Source organism: Scyliorhinus canicula, unplaced genomic scaffold, assembly GCF_902713615.1.
Source record: "Scyliorhinus canicula unplaced genomic scaffold, sScyCan1.1, whole genome shotgun sequence".
Taxonomy (NCBI): domain Eukaryota; kingdom Metazoa; phylum Chordata; class Chondrichthyes; order Carcharhiniformes; family Scyliorhinidae; genus Scyliorhinus; species Scyliorhinus canicula.
In genome coordinates, this window is record NW_024055728.1 from 341,861 (window position 1) to 366,574 (window position 24,714).

Consider the following 24,714-nt stretch of genomic DNA (forward strand, 5'->3'; position numbering starts at 1 on the left):
CTTTCCGAAAGCTAGGGTTTGAAACAAACATGTTGGACTTTAACCTGGTGTTGTAAAACTTTTTGCTGTAATTTACTCAGGAGTCATACAATGCTGTTCCCTTGAAGAGAGTTCTGAGTTTGAAGTGTTAGAATGGAAAATGTCCCCTAGGCACAATCATTCAACGCCCTGCTGAAGTTCGTAAATGTATTTCAGGACATAACAACAACAAAAAGCGTTTAACTTATTTTTGCTTTGTCTTGTTTTTTGGTATCTTTAGAACGTAATTTCAGCATTTTCATTTACAACTTACTTGTTTACCTCATACATGGAATTCAATTATAATCGTCTTATATTTAAAATCATTCGTATGCACAGAAAGTGGCACAGATATATACAAATAACCACACATATGTCCACGGTCATAGCTCATAGAAAGATACACAGACATGCGGAGATATAACAGTCAGATACATCGTACAGATAATTAGCTCAACTGAATTAAATAATTTGTTGCAGTTTTGTACAATAACAAACTTAACCATGCTTAAAAGTAGCAGACTTGTGCAACATCTCAAATATAGTGTTTTCACATTATGGTCTCTTCATTGTAATTAATTACACAATAAACTGCATCAGCATCGTCACCTGTGAAATGAAAAGATAAATAATCGTGAAAAAACATCTCAAGTAAATTATATCCTCTGATAACATCCCATCGATGTAAGGGATGTTGGCATCAATTGATTGGAAACAATCATCGCGACACGTAATATTTTGAAAAGTAATCATAATCGTCCATGCTTTTCAGCAAGAATCCGGTGTGATAATTAGCTTTGACAAATTTTTCATTGATGACTCCAATTGAATTACAGATTTTGACACATTTCTCCGTTCTCGCTTCGAAAGGGCGCCACAAGTGTACATTTTGTAATTGTAACCCTGCGAATATCGTAACTTTCCTGGAGCAACATCAAATAATTAGCCAATTATAGATTATAGACCACAGCAAGAATTATCGCCAATTGACAAAATGCTGATCAGTGCCGGTGTCTATGTGTAATTCCTCATGCTCAACATTGATTCACAAGACCCTTCATTCCTCAGTCAGTATAATTTCAGTATAATGCTTATCGGTGCATGTGTGTATGTGTAATTCATAGAACACAACATTGCAGCTCAGTACAGGCCCTTCGCCCCTTGATGTTACGCCGACCTGTGAAACCAATGTAAAGTCTATCTACACTATTCCAGTATCATCCATATTTTTATCCAATTACCTTTTAAATGTCCTTAATGTTGCCGAGTCCACTACTGTTGCAGACAGGGCATTCAACGCCCTTACGACTCTATGGGTAAAGAAACTACCTCTGGCATCTGTCCTATATCTATCTCCCCTCAATTTAAAGCTATGTCCCCTCGTGCTAGCCATCACCATCCGAGGAAAAAGACTCTCATTGTCCACCCTATCTAATACTCTAATCATCTTTTATGCCTCAATTAAGTCACCTCAACATTTTTCTCTCTGAGGAAAATACCCTTAAGTCGCTCAGCCTCTCCACGTAAGATCTTCCCTCCATACCAGGCAACATCCTGGTAAATCTCATCTGCACTCTTTCCAATGCTTCCACATCCTTCTTCTAATGCGGCGACCAGAACTGCACGCTATAGTCCAAAAGCGGCCCCATCAGAGTTTTGTACAGCTGCAACATGGCCTCATGGCTCCGAAACTCAATCCCCCTACCAAAAAAAGCTAACACACAGTATGCCTTCTTAACAAACATATTAAGCTGGGTGGCAACTTTCAGGGATCGATGTAAATGGACACCGTGATCTCTCTGCTCATCCACACTATCAAGAACCTTACCATTCTCACAGTACTCCGTATTCCGGTTACTCTTTCCAAAATGAATCATCTCTCACTTTTCTGCATTCAACTCCATTTGCCACTCTCAACCCAGCCGTTTAGCTTATCTATGTCCATCTGTAACATGGAACATCCTTCCACACTGTCCACAACTCCACCCACTTTAGTGTCGTCTGTACATTTACTCACCCATCCTGATACGCCCTCCTCCAGGTCATTGATAAAAATGAACTCAATGAGGTTTGTGAGGCACGAACTACCCTTCACAAAACCGTGTTTACTATCCCTAATCAAATTATTCATTTCTAAATTATTATAAATCCTATCCCTCATAAATCTTTCCAAGCGTTTTCCCACAACAGAAGTAAGGCTCACTGGTCAATAGTTACCGGGGTTGTCACTACTCCCCTTCTTCAACAATGGGACAACATTTGCTATCCTCCTGTCTTCTGGCGCTATTCCTGTAGATAATGACGACATAAAGATCGAAGCCAATAGCTCAGCAATCTCCTCCCTAGCTTCCCAGAGAATCCTTGGACAAATTCCATTCGGACGAGGGGACATATCTATTTTCACACTTTCCAGAGTTACTAACACATTCTCCTTATGGACCTCAAGACGGCTAGTCTAGTAGCCTGTATCTCAATATTCTCCTCGACAACATTGTCTTTTTTCTGTGTGAATACTGACGAAAAATATTCACTTAGCACCTCTCCTATCTCCTCGGACTCCACGCACAACTTCCCACTATTGTCCTTGACTGGCCATACACTTATCCTAGTCATTCTTTTATTCCTGGTATAAATCTAGAAAGCTTTAGGGTTATCCTTGATCCTATTTGCCAAAGACTTCTCATGTCCCCTCCTGGCCCTTCTTAGTTCTCTCTTTAGGTCATTCCGAGCTAACGTAATCTCGAGCGGCCTAACTGAACCATCACGTCTCATCATTTCATAAGCCTCCTTCCTTTTGGAGGTAGTGACCACAATTCTGTGACTTTCACCTTAGTTATGGAGAGGGATAGGTGCGTGAAACAGGGCAAGGTTTACAATTGGGGGAATGGTAAACAAAATGCTGTCAGACAAGAATTGAAGTGCAGAAGTTGGGAACATAGTCTGTCAGGGAAGGACACAAGTGAAATGTGGAACTTGTGCAAGGAACAGGTACTGCGTGTCTTTGATATGTCAGTCCCTGTCAGGCAGGGAAGAGATGGTTGAGTGAGGGAACCATGGTTGACAAGAGAGGTTGAATGTCTTGTTAAGAGGAAGAAGGATCCTTATGTAAGGCTGAAGAAACAAGTTTCAGACAGGGCGCTGGAGGGATACAGGATAGCCAGGAGGGAACTGAATAAAGGGATTAGGAGAGCTAAGAGAGAGCATGAAAAATCTTTGGCAGGTAGGATCAAGGAAAACCCCAAGGCCGTTTACACATATGTGAGAAATATGAGAATGATTAGAGCGAGGGTAGGTCCGATCAAGGACAGTAGCGGGAGATTGTGCATTGAGTCTGGAAAGATAGGAGAGGTCTTGAACAAGTATTTTTCTTCAGTATTTACAAACGAGAGGGGCCATATTGTTGGAGAGGACAGTGTGAAACAGACTGATAAGCTCGAGGAGATACTTTTCAGGAAGGAAGATGTGTTGTGCGTTTTGAAAAACTTGAGGATTGACAAGTCCCCCGGGCCTGTCCGGATATATCCAAGGATTCTATGGGAAGCAAGAAATGAAATTGCGGAGCCGTTGGCAATGATCTTTTCGTCCTCGCAGTCAACAGGGGTGGTACCTGAGGATTGGAGAGTGGCGAATGTCGTGCCCCTGTTCAAAAAGGGAGTAGTGATAACCCTGGGAATTACAGGCTAGTTAGTCTTACTTCGGTGGTAGGCAAAGTAATGGAAAGGGTACTGAGGGATAGGATGTCTAAGCATCTGGAAATACTCTGCTTGGTTAGGGATAGTCAGCACGGATTTGTGAGGGGTAGGTATTGAATTACAAGTCTTATTGACTTCTTTGACGAGGTGACCAAGCATGTGGATGAAGGCAAAGCAGTGGATGTAGTGTACATGGATTTTAGTAAGGCATTTGATAAGGTTCCCCATTGTAGCCTTGTGCAGAAAGTAAGGAGGCATGGGATAGTGGGAAATTTGGCCAGTTGGATAACAAACTGGCTAACCGATAGAAGACAGAGAATGGTGGTGGATGGCAAATAATCAGCCTTGAGCCCAGTTATCTGTGGCGTACCGCAGGGATCAGTTCTGGGTCCTCTGCTTTTTCTGATTTCCATTAACGACGGATGAGGGAGTTGAAGGGTGGGTCAGTAAATTTGCAGACTATACAAAGATTGGTGGAGTTGTGGATAGTGAAGAGGGCTGTTGTCGGCTTCAAAGAGACATAGATAGGATGCAGAGCTGGACTGAGAAGTGGCAGATGGAGTTCAACCCTGACAAGTGTGAGGTTGTCCATTTTGGAAGGAGAAATATGAATGCAGAATACAGGGTTAACGGTAGTGTTCTTGGCAATGTAGAGGAGCAGAGAGATCTTGGGGTCTATGTTCATAGATCTTTGAAAGTTGCCACTCAAGTGGATAGCGCTGTGAAGAAGGCCTATGGTGTGCTAGCGTTCATTAGCAGAGGGATTTAATTTAAGAGCCGTGAGGTGATGATGCAGCTGTACAAAACATTGGTCAGGCCATATTTGGAGTACTGTGTGCAGTTCTGGTTGCCTCATTTTAGGAAGGATGTGGAAGCTTTGGAAAAGGTGCAAAGGAGATTTACCAGGATGTTGCCTGGAATGGAGAGTAGGTCATACGAGGAAAGGTTGAGGGTGCTAGGCCTTTTCTCATTAGAACGGAGAAGGATGAGGGGCGACATGATAAATGTTTATAAGATGATCAGGGGAATAGATATGGTAGGCAGTCAGATACTTTTTCCCCGGGTGGAACACACCATTAAAAGGGGACATAAATTTAAGATAAATGGTGGAAGATATAGTGCGGATGTCAGAGGTAGGTTATTTACGCAGAGAGTAGTGGGGGCATGGAAAGCACTGCCTGTGGAAGTAGTTGAGTCGGAAACATTAGGGACCTTGAAGCGGCTATTGGATAGGTACATGGAATAGGGTAGAATAATGGAGTGTAGATTAACTTCTTCTTAAGGGCAGCATGGTAGCATTGTGGATAGCACAATTGCTTCACAGCTCCAGGGTCCCAAGTTCGATTTCGACTTGAGTCACTGTCTGTGTGGAGTCTGCACATCCTCCCCGTGTGTGCGTGGGTTTCCTCCGGGTGCTCCGGTTTCCTCCCACAGCCCAAAGATGTGCAGGTTGGGTGGATTGGCCATGAAAAATTGCCCTTAGTTTCCAAAATTCTATGATTAACCGAGGACAAAAGTTCGGCACAACATCGTGGGCCGAAGGGCCTGTTCTGCGCTGTATTTCTCTATCTTATTTCCTCCTCTTGACAAGTCATTTATCTACTTTAGTAAACCACGGTTCCCTTGCTACGCCACTTCCTTCCTGCCTAACAGGTACATACTTATCAAGGACACGCAGTAGCTGTTCCAAGAACAAGCTCCACATTTCAATTGTGCCCATCCTCCGCAGTTTCCTTCCCCATCCGATTCATCCTAAGTCTTTCCTCATCGCATCATAATTACCTTTCCCCCAGATATAACTGTTGCACGTCGGTATAAACCTATCCCTTTCCATCGCTAAAGTAAAGGTAACAGAATTCTGAGCACTATCACCAAAGTGCTTACCAACCTCTAAATCTAACAGCTCTCCTGGTTCATTACCCAGTATCAAATCCAATGTGGCTTCGCCTCTTGTTGGCCGACCTATATACTGTGTCAGGAAACACTCCTGCACACATTGGACAAAAACGGACTCTCATAATTCCTCATGGTGAACATTGATACACCAACCCCTTCACTTCCTCAGTCAGTATAATTTCAGCATAATGCTTATCGGTGCCTGTGTGTATATGTAATTCATACAACATAGAACATAAAACATTACAGCTCAGGACAGGCCCTTCGCTACTTGATGTTGCGCCGACCTGTGAAACCAATCTAAAGCCTATCTACACTACTCCAGTATGATCCATATATTTATCCAATTACCGTTTAAATGTCCATAATGTTGGCGAGTCCGCTACTGTTGCAGATAGGGCATTCCAGGGCCCTACTGCTCTCTGAGTAAAAACCAACGCTGACATTTGTCTTATGTATATCTCCCTTCAATTTAAGGCTATGTCCCCTCGTGCTATCCATCACCATTCGAGGAAAAAGACTCTCATTGTCCATCCTATCTAATACTCTGATCATCTTTTATGCCTCTATTAAGTCACGTCTTAACCTTCTTGTCTCTGCCGATGTCGCTCAACCTTTCCTCATAAATCTTCTCCCCAGACCAGGCAACATCCTGGCCAATCTCCATGTGCACTCTTTCCAATGCTTCCACATCCTTCCTATAATGCGGCGACCAGAACTGCACGCAATAGTCCAAAAGCGGCCGCACCAGAGTTCTTTACAGCTGCAACATGACCTCATGGCTCCGAAACTCAAACTCTCTACCAAAAAAGCCTTCTTAACAAACCTATCAACCTCTGTGGCAACTTTCAGGGATCTCTGTAAATGGACACCGTGATCTTCATCAACACTACCAAGAATCTTACCATTCTCACAGTACTCCATATTCCTGTTACTCCTTCCAAAATTAATCATCTCTCACTTTTCTGCATTCAACTCCATTTGCCACTCTCAGCCCAGCCCTTCAGCTTATCTATGTCCCTCTGTAACATGCAACATCCTTCCACACTGTCCAGAACTCCACCCACTTTAGTGTCGGCTGTACATTTACTTACCCATCCTGCTGGGCCCTCCTCCAGGTCATTTATAAAAATGAACTCAATGAGGTTTGTGAGGCACGAACTACCCTTTACAAAACCGTGTTGACTATCCCTAATCAACTTATTCCTTTCTGTATTGTTAAAAATCCTATCCCTTATAAAACTTTCCAAGTGTTTCCCCACAACAGAAGTAAGGCTCACTGGTCTATAGTTATCGGTGTTGTCACTACTCCCCTTCTTGAACAAGGGGACAACTTTTGTAATGCACCTGTCATCTGGCACTATTCCTGTAGACAATGATGTTTAAATTCAGTATATTGCTTATGGGTGCCGGAGTGTATGTGTTGATCCGCATGGTTAACATTGATACAACAGCCCCTTCACTTCTTCAGTCAGGATAATGTCGATTCAAGGTTTAAATCCATCCACATATGTTGCTGCCCGAATTTGAAACAACACTGTATTTGGGAGAAGTTGATCTATTCTGTTAATATTAGCATACTGATAATCCCTGTGAAGACGAGATGTTTATCCAATTTTACGCCGTGTGCTTTGAATAAATACAAATCTGGCTGCTGCACATTGAGGAAATGCAGTTCTGATGATATTGCAGATAGATATTTGAGGAAATTAACAAAATGTTCACAAAGTGGATATGGCACAGACGTGTAAATGTTCAAATTTCCGTTAAATTGCAACTGTGTTTCTCAATATCAATAAAACAGATAATTGGAGGAAACTGGCGAGGAGGCAGCTGAATTAATTTTACTTGACGTTTCTTGAAAAAATATCTTCATATTTTGAAACAGCTCATTGTCGCCTCGCTTATATTGACAATAATTGAGGAATTATGGTCTGATTGTTTCAGCCTCTGGACTGTCCTTTTTCGATTTGACCGCATTCACTGACGAAGACAATACTCATTGGGTAAGAATGAAAGTGTTTTCCTTTGGCAATTTCATCATGAACTGATCAATCTGGCCAGCATTTTTTCAAGCATAGCTGTCGAATATTTATTTTTCTTGTCCAGGTTCCATTTTGTTCACAGAATAATCACGATTGCTAACAAAATCAACGCAGCAAGATTCAAACGAATCGGGATTGAATTGGAAACTATAGGTGGAGAAAAGGAAGAAAGTGAATGGAAAATTGTATCTTTCAATTTAAAATGACACACTGAGACACTCTGTAATCCTGCCTTCACATAGAAACATAGGAATAGAAAATATGAACAGGATGAGGCCATTGCGCCCTTAGAGCCTGCACCACAATTAATTTCATCCACCAGGAAATCCGAATCTCACATTCGCCCCACATCCTCCGACCCTCTTTGACCTAAGTTCTGTACTAATTGCGGCATGAAAATATATAATCTCACTCTCAACTGCTTGCTGTGGCAACGAATTCCACAGGCCCACCACTCTGTGGGTGAAACATTTCTTCTCAACTCTGTCCTAAATGTTTGCACCCGTATCTTCAGACTGTGACTGCTGGTTCTGGACACCCGAATCATCGGGAACATCCTTCCCGCATCTACCCTGTCCATTCCTGTTAGAATTATATAGGTTTCTAGGAGATCCCCCATTCTTCTGATTTCCAACGAATACAACCCTAGCCAATTCAATCTCTCCTCATACGTCAGGAATCAGTGTGGTAACCTTTGCTGCACTCCCTCCAGGGCTAACACATCATTCGTCAGATAAGGTGACCAAAACTGCACTACAATTCCAGATATGGCATCAACAAGACTCAATACAATTGCAACAATACATCCCTGCTCCTTTACTTGAATCATTTCGCTGTGAAGAACAACATACTTTCTTTACCGCCTGAGGTAGCTGCATGCTCATCAAGACGCCCAGGTCATGTTGCAAATTTGCCTCTGCTAATTGATGGTCAATCAGTCTGCCTTCTCGTTTTTGCTACCGAAGTGGATGATCTTGCATTCCTCCAAATTCTACTAAATCTGCCCATAACTCAACTTCTCCAAATCAGACTGAAGGATGTCTGCATCCAGGTCAGAGCTCACCCTCCCACACAACTTGGTATAATCTGCAAATATCGAGCTATGACATTTTTCTCCTTCATCAAAACCATGAATGTATATAATAAAATCGTTGGGGTCCTAGTTCTGATATCCCGTGGTTCCCCACTAGTCACTAGTCACTGTCTGCCAATTTAAAAATAGCCCTTTGGTTCCTGCCTGCAGACCAGTTATCTATCCATCTCGATACACGACCCCTAACGACATGCACCTGCATTTTACACACTCCCTTATGCAGGTCTTCGTCAAAAGTGTTCCGAAAGTCCGCTGGATCCCTCTCATTATTTCTATTAGTTACATCCCGGACAATTCCAATAGCCTTGTTAGGCTTGATTTCCCCGTCTCAAATCGATGCTGACTCTGTCCGATACCGCCATTATTGTCTAAGGGCTCTGCTCTAATACCTTTGATAATGCTCTCTCGAATTCTCCCTACTACTGACGGCAGCCTTGCTCGTCGATAATTCCATGTTTGCTCATTATCTCCATTATTAATCGGCGAGTTACATCAATATTTCCAATCTCCAGCACCTGTTCCAGAATCTATAGAATACTGCACCATGAGCAACAATTCGGCTATTATTTCCAGAGCCACTTCTTTAAGCACTCTGGGATGTAGATTATGAGGTCCTGAGGCTGCATTTTTATTCAATCCCATTAACTCCCTATCACCATTTCTGTACAGTGAGTTATGTCCTTCAGTTATTCTTTCTCACTGCGTTTCCAAACATATCTGTTATTTGAGGTGTGTTCTTAATTGTGAAGGCAGAACAAATGTATGTGCTTAGTAGCTCAGCCATTTCTTTGTCCCAAACGATACATCCCCCTGTTTCTGACTATAACGGGCCTATATGAGTCTTCACCGCTTCTTCTTTTCTTATTCAAGTAGCTTAAATAAATTACGATTAGGTTTCCAATTCTCTGCGAGCTTTCACTCGTACTCTATGTTCCTTTGTAAATCAGTCCCCTGGCCCTCTTTGCTTCAGCCTAAAATGATCAAAGTCCTCAAGTATTTTGCTTTCCTTGGAAAATATTCATGTTTCTTCCTGGGATCGAATACAGTCTCTAATTTTACTTATAAGCCATGAATTGGTCACGTTTACTTTGCAACTTTGTGCCACTTAGGAATAAACAATTGTTGTACTTCGCCCATGAGCTCCGTCAATGTTTACGATTGTGTGTCCATAGTGATGATTTAAGTAATGTTTCCCAATCCATCTCAGCCGTTTTTATACCGCACACCGTCCTAAGTTCCTTGATTAAGTTTCAGGTCCCGAGACTGAGAATCAATTACTTGGCTCTCCATCTTGATGAACAATTCTTTTTTTTTAAAATTCAGAGTACCCAATTCATGCTTTACAAGTAACGGGCAATTTACAGTTTTCAATCCACCTACCCAGCACATCTTAGTGTTGTGGTGGCGAAACCTACACAAATACGGGGAGAATGTGCAAGCTCCACACGGACACTGACCCAGAGCCAGGATCGAACCTGGAACCTCGGGACCGTGAGAATGTAGTGCTACCACTACGCCACCGTGCTGCCGCCTGATGAACAATATTTTAGTTGTTCATTCCCAAGTGGTCTCGCGCAACTAGATTGGAAGTGGTTCCTTTCTCACTGAACAATACGCAAGCTGGGATGGCCAGTTCCCTACCTGGTTCCACAACGTATTGGTCCAGAAAAGCATCCCGTATACACTCCAGGAATTCCTCCTATACGGCATTATGGCAAATTAGATTTTTCCAATCAATATGCAGATTAAAATGACATATTCTTACAGATGTACCTTTACTGCGTGCATCTCTAAATTCCTCTTTAATGCCATTACGAACATTACCATTCCAGTTGGTTGCTCTATCTTTGATGCCCATCAATGTTCTTGCCCTTTGCTGTTTCTAAGCTCTATCCATACAGATTCCACATTGTGAGAGATAATATCCTTCATCACTTTTATGTCACTTTACTCTTTAACCAGCAATGCCACGTCACCGCCTTTCCCTTTTTGTCTGTCGTTCCTAAATAGTGATTACCTCTGGATATTCATTTCCCTTCCCTGGTCACACTGCAGCCATGTCTCCGCGATGCCTGTTATATCAGTTCCCATCCCTGGTCACACTGCAACCATGTCTCCGCGATGCCCGTTGTATCATACTCATTTACATCTATTTTCACAATATATTCTTTAATAAGTTTACGATGGCAAGAGATTATGCAGATGACTCACACACATTAATTGACGTGGCCAGGCGCAGCACGGTGGCGCAATGGTTAGCACTGCTGTCCACGGCGCCGAGGTCCCAGGTTCGATTAGGGCTCTAGGTCACAGTCTGTGTGGAGTTTCTCCCCCACTACACAAAGATCTGCAGGTGACGTGTATTCGTCACGCTAAATTGCCCCTTCATTGGAAAAAAAATGAATTGGGTACTCTAAATTTCTTTTAAATATAAATAAAATTAAAACAAATTGTCATGGGAACACCCTAGGGCAGCACGGTGGCACTGTGAAAAGCACAGCTGCCTACAACTGTGAGGACCTGGGCATATTCACGGCTCTGGGTGACTGATCCTGTGAAGTTTGAACATTATCCCCATGTCTGCGTGCGTTTCACCCCCACGACCCAAAGATGTGCAGAGTAGGTGGATTGACTACGGTAAATTGCCCCTTAATTTGATTAAAAATAATTGGGCACTCTAAATTTATTTTTTAAATATTGACATGGACAGACCTATTTTGTGATGATTTGTCATAGAATAGAATCTCTACAGTACAGAAGAAGGTAATTAGGCCTATCGAGCCCGCAGCCGCCCCTGGGAAGAGCGGCTCCATAAGATCATCCGTCCACCCTATCCCCGTAACCCATTTAATCCACCCAACCTTATTCAAACTAAGAGGCAATTTGCATGACCAATCCACCGAACCTGCATATTTTTCGACTGTGGGAGGAAAACAGAGCACCCGGAGGAAATCCACTAAGAAACGGGGAGAAAGTGCAAACTCCAAATGCCCTTCGTGTCGGCGAGTTCACTACTTTTGCAGGCAGGGCATTACAAGCCCTTACTACTCTCTGCCCCTGACTACTCAGAGATTAGTAAGGGCGTGGAATGCCCTGTCTGCAACAGTAGTGGACTCGCCAACTCTAAGGGCATTCAAATACTCATTGGATAAACATATAGATGATAAGAGAATAGTGTAGATGGGCTTCAGAGTGGTTTCACATGTCGGAGCAACATAGAGGGCCGAAGGGCATGTACTGCGCTGTAATGTTCTATGTTCTGCGTTCTAAACAGTCATCCAAGGCCTGAATTGTACACGGGTGCCTGGAGTCGTGAGGCAGCAGTGCTAACCACTGTTCCACCGTGCCGCCCAAATTTTTCAATCTATTTCTTCATGTTTTTTCATAAAGTGGTCACTTAACCGTGAGCCCGAAATGAAGGACACGGGCAGCAATTTTTAATAACTCTGGGGTAACTGTGAAGCTTTAATTTACTTCACGCTAAACAAAAACCGATATTTTTATCATTAAAGGTGACTGTGCAAGTTCTGAACTCTCCTCAGGGGAGTTGCATGGCCTTTCCTTCCCTGGTCTTGACAGTGAAATCATGGGGATCCCATATTGTATTGGAAGTGTTACGCAACGAGTAACTCCAGTGAAGATCAACGCAAACTGGACGAACAGCATCCCATCGTCCAGTTAGACACGCAACAGCCTTCCGGTCTGAACTTCGAATTCAACAACTTCTGATGATTAGCTCTATCCCACCGAGACCCATTTGTTTTCATCCCATTTCATTCCAACTATTTCTAACCAGTTCTTTCTTTCTTGTCTCTCTTAATACATCTTATCCACCTTTTCTTACCTCTTCTCCCCTTTGCTTCCTCCTTCCCCTCCCCCCACATCTATATCTGTCACAGTTTACCCTCTGATGATAGTTTCTCCGCCGTTTGGCCTCTCACACCTTTTGGTCTCACTGGGACTACCATAGTACTCTTTTTGCTTGGTTTATGTGGCTATTAGCACCAGGTTTCCGTGGGTTTCTGTGGATATGACTCATCTTTCATTCTCACCACAGTATAAATATTTCCCACTCTCTCTGACTGTTTCCTTTGGCAAAGAGTCATCGGACCCGAAACGTTAGCTCTTTTCTCTCCCTACAGATGCTGCCAGACCTGCTGAGATTTTCCAGCATTATCCCTTTTTTTCATATTTCAGCATCCGCAGGAATTTTCTTAAATCCAGTGTGATGGAAACAGTCTCATCTTGTCCACGTCACAATAGGGAATGATAGGGCAGCACGGTGGCCTAGTGGTTAGCACAACCGCCTCACGGCGCTGAGGTCCCAGGTTTGATCCCGGCTCTGGGTCACTGTCCGTGTGGAGTTTGCACATTCTCCCCGTGTCTGCGTGGGTTTCGCCCCCACAACCCAAAAATGTGCAGAGTAGGTGGGCCACGCTAAATTGCCCCTTAATTGGAAAAAATAATTGGGTAATCAAAATTTAAAAAAAACAATAGGGAATGATTGCGGATTCTGGAATCTGGAACAAACATAGGAAACTCTGCGCAGTCTCAGGAGGTCTGACAGCATCTGTGGAGAGGGAGTTCACGCCTTGATCCCTCTGTGTCAAAGGACGAAGACTGCACGAGCATCCATATCCCAGTTAATAACGCGCCTCCGGCCTTCCATGTCCGAGCCAATAATTGTATTTCCTGATTCCAGATATTCGGAATGAAACCGATATTAACCTACATTTTCTGATGTGCAGTAAGGACAATCTCCTCAGTTTCCAAATATCAGTTAATATCTTGAAACATTTTAGACAAGGGAAACATGGCTTCTCTGTCTATGGTCAGTCGGGTAGTTCACTCTGATTCTTCACTGATTCCCTTTCTCAAAGTGTTTCTGAACATTCACAAAACTGTAGATTGAGTTTCGTGCGTCGCTTATTTTCCATATTCTCCACGATCAACTGGCTCAATTTTCCAAATGTTGCGCTCTACTAAATTATACACATGTTCCAGTAATATTATTATGGAACCTTGTTTAAGGTGTCCAAAACGTCTCTCTGGCGAAGCTGTAATTCGGCAGTCATAAAGTGTGAGGTTATGATTCATTCCAACTATTTCGTTGTTTGACAAGTAAATTCGTAGTTACCCGGTGCACGAAAGGTGAAGTATAGCGCCTTGATCGTATCGTGGTTAGTACTGGGCGTTGCATCGCCGTGATAATAGAGTGGTTAGTATTCTGCTTTGTGGCCGCAGTAACCTCAGTTCGAATCCGAATCACGGCAGCGATTATCTTGCTGTGTTTTCTGCAAAGTCAACGCATTGGGAAAACAAACATTAATGTGCGTGATGGCGATTTTTTTCCGGACAACATCGTTTTCTTAATCATGCTCCATAATTCAAACTGCTGTAAATAGAGAATCTCCTCAGCTAACCTACCATACTCCGGTTTTGTTTTTTAACTGTTATCTTAAATATTTATTTTCCATTTGTTATCTTCTTCGAAGTTAAACCACTCTCCCAATTTCCTCTAACAACTTCTTCGGCGACTCACCCGAAAATGTTTAAACAAATCAATGCTTGCTTAACTTTTCCTTATTCACCCAAAAATGTTTAAACAAATCAATACCCGCTTAACTTTTCCTTATCCACAAGATAATAAATTCGCTCTCGATCATCTCTGGAAATAACCGAATTTACTGAAACTTGGTCATGGGGCAGTGAGGACGGGTGCACAAAGATTTGAAAAACAGATCCAGCTGGCAGGGGAGTAAATGGAAACGAAGCGACAGACGAAACTCAGTCTCCAGTTTTCTGAATGTTGCGTATGAAGGGTGAACTGCCCAACCAATCATAGGCAGACAAGGCACTTTTGCCTTGTTTAAAATGTTTCGAAAATCAACTATATTTGGAAACAAAGAAGATTGTCCTGACTGTACATCTGAAAATACAGTTTGATATGGGCTTCATTCCGAATATCTGGAGGCAGAAAATACAAAAAACACATCGAATGGATAAGTCTGAAGGAGGGTTAGTGACAGAGACGTCGTGTCTTGACAAAGAGTCACCCCGGGGCAAGAAAGACTATGCCCCACTGTGAATTGAAGGACATATGTAAATATGTAAGAAGCAGATCTAGAAGGAATAATACAGGGAGTAGTTGAATTGCCTTATTTGGAAAGGTGGAAATGTTATGTTTGTACACATTGTAGCTCAGAAGAGTAACAGACGACTTGATCAAATGCTTTAAGGCCCTGCGCGACATTGACCGTGTGATTGTGAAGATGCACTTTTAGAACATAGAACATTACAGCACAGAACAGGCCCTTCGGCCCTCGATGTTGTGCCGAGCAATGATCACCCTACTCAAACCCACGTATCCACCCTATAGCCGTAACCCAACAATCCCCCCCCCCCTTAACCTTACTTTTTAGGACACTACGGGCAATTTAGCATGGCCAATCCACCTAACCCTGCACATCTTTGGACTGTGGGAGGAAACCGGAGCACCCGGAGGAAACCCACGCACACATGGGGAGGACATGCAGACTCCGCACAGACAGTGACCCAGCCGGCAATCGAACCTGGGACCCTGGAGCTGTGAAGCATTTATGCTAACCACCGTGCTACCGTGCTGCCCACTTCTCAGAGAATCTGTAGCTCATTTCTGACAGAAATTAGAAGAATTACCTTCATTCCGTTGTAGGGCCGAAGTCGGTGTGACCATTGTTCTTACAATGTAGTGGAAGGAAAGTGTGTTAATATTTTCTGCAGGCGATGGAAATCTGTCAGAGCTGGGTACAGTCCTGAATAAAAAACGGGTGAAAAGTGATCGGTGGGAGGTACGTGTGATCACGATAAAATCCGATCATTCTTGACCTCATTGAGTGTTGAAGCAGACTCGATGGGCCGAGTGGCCGACTGTTGCCTTTAATTCATATATTTATGTTGGTGTTGGGAATTTCGGCAGATGTCTAATGGGTGCACTTTATTTGAATTGTTTCCATCGATAATGTATCAACCAGCAATGAAAATCGGAAATGTTGGAAAAATTCAGCAAATCCGCATTTGCCCGTTGCTAGCCGGGGTGACTCTTTGTCAAGACACGACGTCTCTCTCGCATCTGGATAGCGAGAGAGAAAAGCAGAGTAAAGTAAATGTCTCGAGCCCGTTTGAATCCTTTCATTTCAGATTTCCAGCCTCTGCAGAATTTTGCTTCAATTCGTTTATTTCAGTCCGCTGTTCCTAATGGGCTGGATATATGTATATTAGACTGGAAATTAATATTGACGGAGTAACTGGGTGTGAACTGACTAATTAGCAGCAGAATGACAGCATTTGGCGCGTTTGATACTGAAACCGAGGAAAAAAACCTCAAATGAAGTGTAAAAACCAGTTCTTCTAAGGCTGTGCCCTTCCAATGGAAAATGTTCTCCACATTCACTCTATCTAGGCGCCCCTCTATTCGATACATTTGAATGAGATCGCCCCTCATCCTTCTAAATTCCAGCAAGTACAGACCCAGACTCCTCCATCCTTGCTGATATGACAAGTCTTTCGTTCCGTTGATCATTTATCCCCTTTCAATCCTTTGAGTTTCCCCAGCACCATCCTCCAGGCCGGAATAAAATATGGCCAGATATAAAAAGGTCTGGTGGTCGTATCCGATGTTAAGTGTTTAATCTATATGTCCATGGCCGTTACTGCTATATTGTCGACGATCACATGTCATTGAAAACTATTCGTTCAAACCAGGCAGTCACTCCAACAACTTCTGCAAAGATCATTTGTGTCCAATTACGGGATCCCCTTTACAAGTGAAGAGATGGCCACTTTTGTGAAGAGCAACAGGATGTGTCATGTCCATGCCCTTACCATCTGTCATCCAATCATTTGGCAGGGAGGGCAGTCTAGGTGGTTAAACGGGGACGGAAGAAACAGACGTCTGGCTGAATGGACACATTGTTTACTCTCGTACAGGACCACGCCACACGCAGTAACTGAAGTACCCGTCACTGAGATGTTAATGGCTTGTTGGCTTCATACCTGACTGGATTGCATCGGTGAGAATTTGCGCCATAACCAACATTATCAATGCCGTTGTCCAGATCGAAGTCCGCCCCTTCGAAACGTCATACCTGATGACGCAGTGTTCTTTCCGAACTTCAGCAATGGTGGTCGCTGACGCTTGAGGTTGGCGTCTGTCAACGGGACCAGTCTCCTGCCAATTCCGGGTCCATGAGAAACTGATGGAGAGACACGTGGGTCTCATTCTCTCAGGGCGGTTACTTCATTGTGACTTGCCTCGGTGGGCAACTCCCTGGAACCTGCGGCTCTATTGCCGAACCAGCTGCTCTGATACCTCCAGTCTCTCTCCAGGCCGAAATGGCCGACGTTGTGTCGTCCGACTCCGACATGGAGACTCAGACCTCAATGGTCTCGGATGCCGACTCCGTGTTCAGCCTTCTCTGGCTGTTCTGCCGCAGAACGCGTCCATCACCGTGGTGGACACCAACATTTCTGGTGCATCAGCTCCATCAAGACGTACAGGAGACGAACAGGCTTCGCCCCTCTTTCTCAGTCTCATCGCTTGATGAAGGCAGCTTCGGAGTCTGAGGGGAGGAATGTAATATCCGGCATGGGATCTGCTGGGAGCAACTGATTGTCTTCTCCGTCCTTCTTGCAGAATATGATCGAATTGCACCTTCTCCTGAGCTGCCGCCATGCTGTGTCGCAGTACTTAGAATGTACAATTCCAATCCTTCACCCACTCCCTGAAATATCACATCACACCCTCTTAAACAGGTAAACGTTTGAAAAGCGTATAGCGTTTCTGCCCCCCAACCCCTACAAACTTTGACTCCGGTACTGAGCGAGCAGAGACCTCAGTGAATGTTTGAGGGTTGGAACTTTCTCCCTCTCAGTCCAAATTGATCCTCCGCTTATTATGAGGATGTTCTGGTATTTCAATATTCAGCAACCGTAAGCACAATTCTGTCACGGTCTGCTCCGATCATCCCCAGAATAATATTGAATGTTTCAATGAGATCATTGTGCCATTCTTCAAAAAGGCAGAGACATGGAACTGACTGTCTCAGACTGTCTGTATAGCAGACATTCTCAGTCCAATGCCTCCACTGCCTGTGCGGAGTCTGCACATCCTCCCCGTGTGTGCGTGAGTTTCCTCCGGGTGCTCCGGTTTCCTCCCACAGTCCAAAGATGTGCCGGTTAGGGTGGATTGGACATGATAAATTGCACTTACTGTCCAAAATTGCCCTTAGTGTTGGGTGGGGTTACTGGGTTATGGGGATAGGGTGGAGGTGTTAACCTTAGGTGGGGTGCTCTTTCCAGGCACCGGTGCAGACTCGATGGGCCGAATGGCCTCCTTCTGCACTGTAAATTCTATGATTCAGTGGATAATTGTTGGGTTGCCTGTGTTGCCAGAGCGTCCTGACTTAAATACGGACACCAACATTTTCACAGCAAGTTCCCAGTTTGGTGTCACAAAGGTTAATTAAGTAGGAGGGGAAAATGTACTCAAGATCCATTGTAATGAAGTTTGAATACCTCGTCTGACTTACTATTTGCGTTTCATACGGGCATACTACTTTCCTCAGCAAGAATGAGAGAGAGGGGGGGCACTGGGCCGGGGGTGGCACTGGAGTGGGAACGACAGATGAGAGCGATAGATAAATGGTGCCATTGTAAACGCAATGACAACAGGGGCCGTGTATCTTCGCCTCAAACTGATAAGTGATTGCCAGGACTAAGAAGCGATGAAATGTAGTGGCGACTGTCTTCCTGGTATTAACATGACTCTGGTAAATGGCCCTTAGCAGAGGGTTGGAGGGAGTTTAAGTACCGTTTCACTGGCAGGAAGCAACACCCAGCTACAGAGAAGCTAAAGCCCAGGTCGTGGAAGCGCGGAGAAAGTACTGCACACGTCCCTCGGCAGAACCTTTGGATTCAAGCATGGATTTCGAAGGTCTCATGTACTCAGCCGGCGCGCGTTCACCGACATTTCAGTCAGCGCAGCTCACCCTCCCAACTGAACATCTGAAATTGCAGAGCCCCCTCCAGAACGGTGTGTGTGGGACTGCAGCATTGTCTCCCTGTAGCTCTCAGAATACATTGCAATATCCAGACGACCAGGCCAACAGTTTATTATTCCGTCAGCACTGACACTCCAGTTACAGGTCACAAACAATACTAACAACTCTGGTCTAATTCAGTCCCCAGCCTTCGTCGATGTCAGAATGCCTCAGATGTGAACATCAGTGCCTCACTCCAACATCATTGACCCTCCCGCAGTGCCGCACTCCAACATCATTGAACCCCCCGCAGTGCCGCAGTCCCACAGCATTGACCCTCCCGCAGTGCCGCACTCCCACAGCATTGACCCTCCCGCAGTGCCACAGATCTACAGCATTGACCCTCCCGTGGTGCCGCACCCCACAGGCCCGACCCGCCCTCAGTGCCGCATTCCCACAGCATTGATCGCCCCACAGTGCTGCACTCCCACAGCACCGACCCTCTCGCAGTGCCGCAGTCCCACAGCATTGATCGCCCCACAGTGCTGCAGTCCCACAGCATTGACCCTGCCGCAGTGCCGCACCCAGAGCATTGACCCTCCCGCAGTGCAGCACTCCCACAGCATTGACCCTGCCGCAGTGCCGCACCCAGAGCATTAACCCTCCCGCAGTGCCGCAGTCCCACAGCATTTACCCTCCCGCATTGCCGCACTCTCACATCATTGAACCTCCCGCAGTCCCGCACGCCGACCGCATTGACTCTCCCGCAGTGCTGCACTCCTACAGCATTGACCCTCCCGCAGTGTTGATCTCGCGCTGACCCCACTCTGTTTTTGTACTGACCCTGTGCAGAGCAGATACAGAGTACTTACCCTCTGACTGTGATTGCCCAACTGCCCAATCCTCCAATGAAAGCGTGGCACTGACGCACACCTGTCCCTCCAACATTGTATTGGTTGCCCTTTACTATCAACCCGACAGATAAGTATTTCCAAGATGCTGACAGTTACATGATGGTGTGCTCTCACAGTATGGATCGTCCAACAGTGTAGATCGGAACAGTTAACGCCACTCAGTCATTCCTCTGCCGACAATTAGATCTCAATCACCAATGATTCTCTTCAAGAGCAGAACTTCCTCTATGCTAACCCGTAGGCAGTGCAATCTCCCCTCAGTACTGAGCCTGTGACAGGCGAGCGCCCTGTCACTTCTGAGTATCTGAGTGCAGCACTTGCTCCGGACTGACTGTTGGACAGTGCACTGCTCCATCAGTGAGGTCCCAATGTTAGCCTCGAAATTAACTGCTGTATTTATGAAACTGTGTAATGCTACTTCTGTATGATATGTGAGGCCGGAATCTGTTTTAATCCATTATAAATATTGACAACCAGACACTTTGCTTTGCGTCTGCAGACACCAATAGGCCGCCCAAGGTAAGGATTTGTGAGTATCCTGTGATATCTGTGATATGGCGTGTATTTTCAAGGACAAACATTACAATTTATTGTTCACTGCTATTGATGTGGATGACCTCGGATTGAATGATTACTACACACTCAATGAGTTGTTTTTGTCTTATACACTGAACCATAAACGTCCCATAGCCCATCGTTTTAGTGCGTTAAATCTAGCCCCGTCTCATCCCAACTCGATAACAGCTGATGATCTGGATCTGTTAATTAGAATAAGGCATCATATTTCTGTTTGGGGGCAGCACGGTGGCACAGTGGTTAGCATTGCAGCCTACGGCGCTGAGGATCCGTGTTCGAATCCCGGCTCTAGGTCACTGTCCGTGAGGAGTTTGCACATTCTCCCAGTGTCTGCGTGGGTTTCACCCCCACAACCCAAATAATGTGCAGGATAGGTGGATTGGCCACATTAAATTGCCCCTTAATTGGGAAAAATAATTGGATACTCTAAATTTATATATTTTTTTAATATTTCTGTGTGCGATTTCTCACACGAACAATGAGCGTGCTATGTTTGTTCTCTATCACCTGGCTTGGATATTAGTGGGTAACAACCAGCCGTAGCTGGTGAACTCATGACTGATTCATCAAATGACTGTAGCGCTCTGTTTGTGGTGCCTTCACAGTCTCCAATTTTGGTCTATCATTATTCCTTTGTATTATAGAATTCCTGCAGTGCCGTTCGTCCCACCGAGTCTGCACCGGCAGGCTTGGAAATAGCACCCGAGGAGAGAGCACCCTACTTGAGCCCACCTCGTAACTCTGTAATCCAATCTAACCTTTTGGTAACGTTCGGGGTCAATTTAGCATGCCCAATGCACCTAACCTGCACCTTTCTCAACTGTGGAAAAGACGAGAACCCGGAGAGAAACTGCAAACCACACAGTCACCGGAGACCTGAATTGAAGACTGGTCCCCGGGCCAGTAATGTACTCATGGGAGCTGTGATAACAATGCTGCCAACGTGCCGGATGATGAGCTAACTGTATTTCCCCCAGCCTGTTTGTGATGACCCCTTGTTTGATCAGTTCCGTGTGTATAATTAACCTCATCGCCGATCAGCTAGGTATATGAGATTGCTCCCTTGGGAAATGTCGACTTGCGGGGATGTGATCTTTCAGCCTTGCTTGATTCCCCTCCATTTAAATAAGAACACTTCGTCCTTATTGTTTTTAGAATTTCCTCTAACGGGAAGGTTTGATGAATTGCTGCTGAGCAGATGATCCGCATTGTTGCCTCTGGGAGTATGCTTTGCATGTGATGAGCGCCAAGAGAGGTGCGCTGCCGAATAGTTTGAACATTCATTGGACCTTCTATGTTTTTATTATTAGCTCCAGTATCTGATTTGACTGATTACTGTTTATTACATTCGTAGGGCTTTAGTTAACCGGAATTCTGACATAATCATAGGCAAAGTGAATGATCAATAGCGCTTTTGAAGTTGGGAGTATTGTTTTTCACTCCAATGAATTTGAGATAATGTATTTCTTATAGCTATGGCGGTTTTACACGATGGAAAGATTCACTTATATCAACATCAAATTATGTTAACTAAATCTGAGACTATGATGTAGAACTGCAGAGATTATGATTGATGTGATGACCTGGAAAAGTAAGGTTTAATGATGGATGTTTCTTTTTTGATAGTAGGACAGGAGGAGATGTCACTGATTTGAAACAACATTTTGTATTAATGTGTTTAGCCGCCATTAGTCTGCAGCAGGCTGTGGTCATTCAGTAGAGCGCGGTGTTGGAAGTCATAATACATGGAAAACAAATATTTATTGCTGGTTCAAACCAATCTTCACCACAAGTGAAATCAAGAAAAAAAAGTGGTTACAAAATTAAGTTCGAATAAACACCATTAATTCATGTCAGCTCGAGAAACAAATACTTTTTTTAGATTCACTCATGCAAAGCAGCTTTACAATGGACAGTGGAATACTCAATTTCAAGTTTAAAACTTCCAAACTGAACATCCAGGAGTATTCAAAAATTAGGAAGTACAGACAATAAGAAAAATGAGTTGGAGGGGGAATTGTTTGTGAAGGAGAAAACCAGTCCAATAGTGAGTAACAATATATATACTCCAGGAATCCTGATTTGGAAGTTGCACGGTGGAGGTTAGAAATAGCAAGGTGCACAGAATTCTTTCGAGTGTTGCCTTCCGGCCCCTAAACAGCATTTGGGGTGAAAGCGAAGCTATTATATAAGAAATCAGTGAATAATTCAACACATCTAAAATTGTAATCATTGGTCACTTTAATTTACAGCGATTGGGGAAATCTAATCAGCATTGGAACAGGGGAGGGGGAATTACTGAAGTGTTTACCAGGTGATTTTATAGACCAAAATGTTGGTGAATCAACCCGCTAACTGACTATTCATGTCGGTGAATCAACCCGCTAACTGACTATTCCAGACTGGGCTCTGTGCAATGGGAAACGATTAATTAACAATCTAGTGCTGTGGGTTCCCTTGGCGGAGTATAACTCGAATGTGTTCCATGTATTCATTAAGATGGAGAGTGAAGTCGTGGAATCAGGAACTCGGATCCTGAATCTCAATGATGGCACATACGAGGATATTATTGACAAAGATAGATTGGGAAATCTTACTAAAATGGTTGATGGTAGACACACAATGGTTCAAGTTGAAAGCACGTCTGCCTGTATGGCAACAATTATTAATTCCTGTCTTGCGCAAAGAAAAGCAAAAGCAGACACGTGACTCAACATTGGCTCACTGAAGAAAGTATGGGTAATATTAAATCCAAAGCATATATATATATTATCGTCAGGGGAGTAAAATAACGAGCCTCAGGTTTGGGAACATTTAAATAAAAGAGGACGAATAAAGAATTCAATAAATGAGGGGAAACATGACCAAGAGAGGAAATGAGGATAACAGTAAATTTGCAGGTAACACAGAAATTGACTGAATCGGGTTCTGTGAATATGTGATGAGAAAATGCTTAAAGAGCAGTGTCGGTGCAGACAGAAGCAGTGGAAATTCTAATTATGAACGATGAAATGGCAAAAGAATTACACCCTTTGCTTGTGTCATGGTAGCGAGATAATGGTCCAGTAAAGGAGCTGATCTGAAGAAAATCAGAGTTAGTAAGACACGGGTGTTTGGGATTCGTAGTGGGTAAAATGAACCCATCACCAGGGTCTAATAGTCTACACCCCAGTATATTACAGGAAATGGACCTGGAAATATTGGATGTATTGATGGCCATTTTCCAAATGTTTACAGACTTTGAATACAGATTAGAGTATGGCAAATGTAATCTCAGCAATTGAAAGGGAGGGAGAAGAAAGAAAAATATAATCACAGACCAGTTAGTCTGATATCAGAAGACGTAATGCTCGAGTCTATTATAAAATAAGTGATATGAGAGCACTTGGACAGGATGAACGTGATTGGACAAAACTACCATCGGTGTATGAAACGCAATTCATGCCTAACCACTGGATATGTTTGAGGATGGAACCACTAGCGAAGATAAGGCAGAGCCAGTGGATGTAATATATACGGGCATTCAGATTACATTGGGTAAAGTCCCTCATAAGTTTTTAGTGGCAAAATTAAAACAGCTGGATTATGGAATAATGTCTTTGACTGTTTTTTTTTAAATTTAGAGTACCTAATTCATTTTACCACTTAATGGGTAATTTAGCGGCGCCAATCCATTTACTGTGCACATCATTGTGATGTGTGGGCGAAATCCATGCAAAAACAGGGAGAATGTGCAAACTCCACACGGACAGTGACCCAGAGTCGAACCTGGGACAATGGCACTGTGAGGCAGCAATGCGAACCACTGCGCCACTGTGCTGTACCCGGGTAATGTTTGTGAATGGACAGAGACTTGGTTGACAGACAGGAAACAGGGTGGGAATAAATGTGCCTTTTCCGATTAGCAGGCAATGACAAGTGTGGTACCGCATGTGTCTTTGTTTGGGCCCCAGCTGTTCACGATGTATATAAATGACCTGTGTGGTGAGACAAAGTGTACCATTTCTAAGGTTTTTGACGGCACAAAATAAGGCGTAGATATGAGTTGTGAGTAAGATGCAAGGAGAATAAATGTTTGACACAAGTTCAGCAAGTTAGCAGAGAAGGCCATTCGCCCCATAGACTCTGCAACGACCATTTGAAAGAGCACTCTGACAGGCTCAAACCCCGCCCCATCGTTGTAGCTCATCCTAAAAAACATCTTCGGAACCTGAGAGCACGCAGGCACGGGGGAAACGTTCAATACCACCTAAAGTGCACATCTTTAGAAGCACGCAGATGGAGCGGGGGGACATGCAAACTCCACACAGTTAGTCAACCAATGCTTGAATCGAGCATTCGTTCTGGCAGTGTGAGTGAGCCGTGCTAACTGTTGTGCTGGACTGCTCTTGTTGAGGAGTACAAAATTAGGGTACACAGTATCTGAGTACGTGGTAATTTAGGCCATACGCCTGTCACATG

The 24,714-nt window shown here is 44.0% G+C and overlaps 1 protein-coding gene across 1 annotated transcript in view; it reads right to left on the minus strand.

The window, feature by feature from the left end:
* Positions 1-568: 568 nt before the first annotated feature.
* LOC119960724 (deleted in malignant brain tumors 1 protein-like) overlaps positions 569-24,714 on the minus strand; it is a 59,329-nt gene continuing 35,183 nt past the window's right edge. Inside the window, exon 10 of the mRNA XM_038788341.1 lies at positions 569-627. Within this exon, the coding sequence (XP_038644269.1) occupies positions 569-627 (59 nt within the window). The remainder of the gene's footprint in view (positions 628-24,714) is intronic.